General features: G+C 44.6%; 1 protein-coding gene across 2 annotated transcripts in view; it reads right to left on the bottom strand.

The window, feature by feature from the left end:
* Positions 1–2,026: 2,026 nt before the first annotated feature.
* HSF2BP (heat shock transcription factor 2 binding protein) overlaps positions 2,027–6,000 on the bottom strand; it is an 80,950-nt gene continuing 76,976 nt past the window's right edge. For both annotated transcript variants that reach the window (XM_037136337.2, XM_053657593.1), the window contains exon 8: positions 2,027–2,754. In XM_037136337.2, the coding sequence (XP_036992232.2) occupies positions 2,546–2,754 (209 nt within the window). In that variant the 3' untranslated portion in view covers positions 2,027–2,545. The remainder of the gene's footprint in view (positions 2,755–6,000) is intronic.

Here is a 6,000-nt window from a genome sequence, read left to right as displayed (position 1 = left end):
ATGCACGCCCCCTACAGGATGCTTTATGCTATACTGTCCTACACTTCCACCAGGGTCTGCCCCAGAGACCCGACACTGGTCGAAGTCCTTCCCAAGTAGTCTAAGCGCACGTACATCATTAAAAAAAAAACCACACAAACAAAAAACAAAAACAGAGCAAACTTCACCTTCAGGACTTAATAGGAAATTAGTGAAGTCTATGAAAGTACTTACCAACCATTTCCATTCACCCCGATGCCAGGGCAATACAGCTAGGTCTGGCGGAATCAGTGTGACCGGCACACTTACAACTCGTATTGAAACCCTGCCTTGCCTATGATCTGACTCCAGCCTCAGGCTGGTTTTCTCAGGCCCCAGACTTGTGATACTTGCTTGGTACTCTAATTTTAAAATCCTCTGGAATAAGTAAAAGACACAGGGGCAAAACAAATATCTGGGATGAGCAGAACTTACAACATCAGGCTTCTCCCAATTCATACCAGGCGCAGACAGGAGCAGAGCCACCCACCAGGACCGCCCCCGCCACACCGCATAGGAGAGGACTCAGCTGGGAACAAGAGGCCGGCTCAGATAACCGGTGAGGGGCGGGAGGGCGGGTGGGCGAAGTCCCATTGGGGGGCTGACAGGTTTCACACTCTACACAAAAAATCAACAGCATGGGAGGAAAGAAGAGTTCCTTAACTTAAATATAAGAGCAATTCCTCGCAAATTAAAATGTAAAATATATGTACCATTTTATTGCTTTTGTTCCTGATTTTAAAATTCACCACAGACCTTGAACACTGTCAAGTACTTGCTTTTACGCATATTTTAAAAACTGCATTTCTTTTGAATTCTAGCTTCAAAAACATTTAAAGAACTCATGTTTTCTTCTTGACCTTCACATGAAGAGCAAAGTATTAGAAAGACTAGCCACGCCTTGAAACTGGCCTTAAATACTTCTCCTGTAACATACATTCAAACATGTATTTGTCATTTTCCTTCCTGAAGGCTTTTTCATAATAACTCTTCATATCCTGAGCCTTCAAAATTAGGAGAGAAAACTTATCTTTCCTCCTCACGCCCCCTGCTCATCAGCTGAACGACAAAATGTGCACGGGCTCGGCCCCTGTCATTTCTCTCTGCACCACTGGTCCCACTTCAGCAGGAGAAAGACCCTGCACGTGCAGAGACAGCACTAACTAATTACATTAGTTTAGCTCCCATTACCTTATCAAACAATCAAAAAGGAAATGATACCACACTAGAAAAACTACAGAAACATAACATCCTCAATTTCATTCGCCAATCATCAGGCCCTACAAAAACATGCAGCACAGATGGACCAATTTCTGCCTCCATGAATTTTAAATTGCTTTTTACAACATTTCTCTGGCCCTGATGAGCTAGTGTTTCACAATATGCTGGCTTGTGAAATTCAAGCAACTGTGCCTTCCCCTAAGCTCCTTCATTCGGCCTCAGCCATAAATCGTACGCTGCCTACAGAAGTCTACTTAAAAGAAAAATGAAATTGTTCTAAAATGCCACACAACAGAAACAGCTTATACACATTTCCAAGGCCGCCACTGTAAGGAACACCTGCACGAGGTTTTGCTCATACAGGACACCCGGAGCCCACGGCCCAGCGTCATGCCGACGGAAGCATCACCAGGAGAGCCCGTGTTCCCTGACGTGACCTTCAGGAGTGACTCAGATGGACTTCAACTCACACAGGTGGTATCTGTGGGAAGTGCAGTGGGCCCCCTTTATCTTCGGCCAGTGGCCTAGCCACAGATGAGAAGGAAACCTGTGGTGAAGGGACCCTGGTACCCACCGTGTACATCATTTAAAGAACGTCAACGAACTGCACAGGCTCTAATCCAGGAGGCCTTTTCATGATATCTTCCATGAAAACGTGGACTTCATTCTGAGTTTACAAAGGGCCCAGTAAACATAAGGAGAGCGTTCCTATCAAGCACTGCCATATGCAGCTTCCTAATACCACGTCTGCGATGTTTCAGAACACAATACCTGGAGCACATCACCAACTCTTCTGACTCTCTTTATTCAAAAGTAAAAGAGGCACAAAAATACAAAACTAAAGTGTCCGATGGCATCTGAACTAGCAGGTTCACCAAAAGGTTTAAAGGTAAACTTGCATTCAGGGGATTAATTATAATTACTAGAGAGAGAATGAACTGTTTTTCAAAGAAATGTGTCTCAGGAAAATGTTGACCAATGGGGTAGGTGGTTATTTAATCTCCCATCTGGGGGGAACCCACGGGTCTCAGAAAGTGGCCTGAGCAGAAACCACTCTGAGAAGCCAGGCCCAGCTGACACGGCCCAGCTGACACGGCCGCTGCGACAGGATGGATTCTTTCTCAGGCTCCCCTTGGCAAGATTAATGAGCCACCCGCAAGGACCTTTACTTCCGGAGGAAGCTGTGTGGACACCTATTCATTCCTATCCATCTCTAGTCAAGAACTCCTGGCCATCTGTAACACACGGCACGCAGTGATGGTGTCAGAACACAAAGTGGGGACCTCGGGAAGGGGAAGGGGCACGCCTACACATCACACTCCAGAGCGCGAAGGTCTTCCAGGAGCTCCTGGGCCACGGTCTGCAGGTGGGGGTTGCGGCTCCTGGACATGGCCAGGATGCGCTGCAGGGGCAGGGAGCTCCGGAACTCGGAGGCTGACTTGGAGAAAACTTCTGGTTCCAGAACCACTGACTGGACAAGTCGCAAAACATGAAGACACACCTCTGCATCGGGATCTAAGGAGAAAGAGGTAACACTCTGGTTAGAATGAAACTCCTGCAGGAACCTCTGAGTAGCATCCACCGCCAAGGGTTCTTGGATTTCTGAATGACAGACTTGACAGTTTTGAAAACTACGAGCTGACCCAGAAACAACATAATTTCTTGATGTAAAAGCTTAGCTCATGAAAGCAGCATGACAGAATTCATCTGTCATCCATTTAGTAACATCCTGTCTTCAAATATTACTCACAACCGTGTAACTTCAAATGCTGAACTAAAAATACAAGGGCTTTTCACGCTGTTGACTGGCATGCTGTCCTCTTGCAGGACTGCCTTCAGGGGCATTACTCTGCTTCCACGCCGACTGCGGCAAACCCTGAGAAACCGCGGCGTGCGCTCGGAACACCGAGTCCCAGAGTCACAGGCTGCGGCCTTCACACCGTATTCCATTTTTCCCGTGTGAGTTACAGAACCTGGTGGCCCTGCATATATTGTCGCGTCCATTAAAAACAGCTGGACTGAAACAGCAGTCCAGCACAAAGTTCTGCCCCTTAACCAAGTGGATCCAGCTCCCCCTACCATTTCTCCCTATGGGGAGCCTTTAACATGCCATGAATTTACTTCTTGCTTGGATATTGTAACTGGAACCAGGCTCAAAATCAGGACCTCGTTCTTAGCACTAGACTTGCAAAACCTGTTAAGTAAGTGAACTGGAAGAGTGGACAGAACAAACCTTCAGCAGGAACTGCCACAATACCAAGGCCCACCCAGGGCTTTCCCTTCTGAATCAGAACCCCCCCCCCCACCTTCCCTTCCCGGGGCATCGTGAGGACTGCCGTGCTGGGGAAGGAGATAAGAAAACCCTGTGTTATCTGGGGCAGGGGCAGGGGCAGGAAGTCCAAGGCCCAGAAATTAGAATTCTCCTACCTTGGGGGAGGCGAAGGAAGCTATGTCTAGTATAGGACCTACCAAGGTACCTGGCAGAGGGTAGCTGCCACAGGGAGGAGGAGACCATTAGCAAGCCCCCCCCCCCCCCGACATGTGAACAGCAGTTGAATCAAAACAACAGAGATTTCCATTCCATCCTCTACCAGGAGCCCAGCAGACATGGAGTAGCCAGAAGAGCAGTCTGTGGTGGGGGAGAGGCAACAGATGGCAGGACATCCTCTGAGGCACAGACCCAGAGAGACAGCAGGGCACTGAGGAAGGCACGCTGGCCCCTCAGCCCCCTCCCTCAGCACAAGGAAAGGTTAGAGGAATATGTAATCCCTCAACTTTATTTTTATCAAATTTGTTTTATCTATTTTAATTCCTTTGCTTTTTCATATAAATTCTAGTATAAGTTTGTCTCCCAACTTATAAGTTTGTCTGCTCAGGTCTGGATTGAAATTGCAGTAAACCAGAATATTAATTTGGAAAAGAACTAATGTCACCATTCTACGTTCTCCTTTCTTCCCTTTTTTGGCCTATTGTGTATCATCTGTAGTGAGCAGTTTTCACCCAGCATTATGTTTTAGAGCGTCATCTGAATTGAAAACAGAAACTGTAGTTCATCCATTTCCCATCCATTTCATTGCATGAAGTGATTGCAATTTATTGTCCATTCTTCAGTTAATGAGTATTTTGAGGCTTTCTTGATATATGTTATTATAAATTATAAACAATGCTTCTGCAAAAAATTTAAAGTGCCTCCAGTGAGATTTTATTCTTTTTTGTGGGGGAGGGTGGGGCTTCAAATTCCTATTCTACATGTTCTTAATGAAGCCTTTTAAAATTATAAAATAAGGCATACACAAAATTAGAAAAAAAATATAACTCATCTGTGTGTACTCATTTCCTAGCTTAGTCACATCACAAGATCTTGTCCGACCCATCCTCTCGCCACCTCCCTAGAGGCAACCGTCAGTTTGTTCTTTGTATCTGTGGGCATGTTTGTTTCGTTTTGTACGTTCATTTGTTTTGTTTTATTTAGGTTCCACATATAAGTGAAATCGTGTGGTGTTTGTCTTTCTCTGACTTATTTCACACAGTACAATAAATAAATAAATAAGTAAAACCACATATTCTTTATCCATTTACCTATTGATGGGCACTTAGGTTGCTTTCATATACTGGCTATTGTAAATAATGCTGCAATAAACGTGGGGGTGCATGTGTCTTTTGAATTCATGTTTTTGTTTTCTCCTGATAAACACTCAGAGTTGGAACTGCTGGGCCACATGGCAGGTGTTTTTCCTAGTGGCTGCACCAGCTTGCGTTCCCACCAATGAGGCCTTTTCTCCACCTCCAACGCTTGCTGGTTGACTTTCTGATGACAGCCAATGCTGACAGGTGTGAGGTGTGTACTTCACTGTGGTTTTGATCTGCGTTTCCCTGATGGTCAGTGACATTGAGCATCTTTTCATATGTTTATTGGCCATCTGTATGTCCTCTTTGGAGAAATGTCCTCTGCCCACTTTTTAATCAAAAAATATTTTTTGGTGTTAAGTTGTATGGGTTCCTAACATATTTTGGGTATTAATCCCTCATCAGCTGTATCACTGGTGAATATCTTTTCCTATCAAATAGATATTCTTTTCATTTTGTTGATGGTTTCTTTTGCTACGCAAAAACTTTTTAGTTTAATGTAGTGCCTTTCAAATTTTTTTTTTCTTTTGTTGCCCTTGCTCAAGGAGATGTATCCAAAAAGATACTACTAAGACTGATGTCAAAGAGTTTACTCCCTATATTTTCTTCAAGGAGTTTTACAGTTTCAGGTCTCATATTTAAATCTTTAATCTATTTTGAGTGCATTTTTGTGTATGATGTAAGAGAGTGATCCAATTTTTCTTTTTTTTCTTTTTTAATGTATCTGCACCCTCAGCACAAGCAAAGGTTAGAGGAGTTTGAAGCTGGAGCGCACAGAACGTAACCACTGCAACAACAAAACCCAAACCCAGCCTAACACCCCAACGTGCCAACAAGAGGCGTGGCCTTTTCCGGCAGTAAACACTATTTACCTCGTTCTCTCCAGAAGAGGTTGGTAACTATGGCCCAGAGGCCAAATGCACTCCATGACCTATTTTTGTGCGGGCTATGAGCTAAGAGTGATATTTACACTTTCAAGGGTTATTTAAAAAGAAAAACAAACAAAAGACTAATGTGCAACAGAAACCACATATGGCCCTCAAAGGTCAAAATATTTACTACCTGGCCCATTACAGGAAAAGTGCTAGCCCCCCCACCCCCACCTCACACACACTCTACTGCCTTACACACAAT

The sequence above is a fragment of the Artibeus jamaicensis genome, unplaced genomic scaffold (assembly GCF_021234435.1).
Source record: "Artibeus jamaicensis isolate MK-2021 breed Jamaican fruit bat unplaced genomic scaffold, CSHL_Jam_final scaffold_474, whole genome shotgun sequence".
NCBI classification, from domain to species: domain Eukaryota; kingdom Metazoa; phylum Chordata; class Mammalia; order Chiroptera; family Phyllostomidae; genus Artibeus; species Artibeus jamaicensis.
This window is presented reverse-complemented; position numbering and strand designations above follow the sequence as displayed.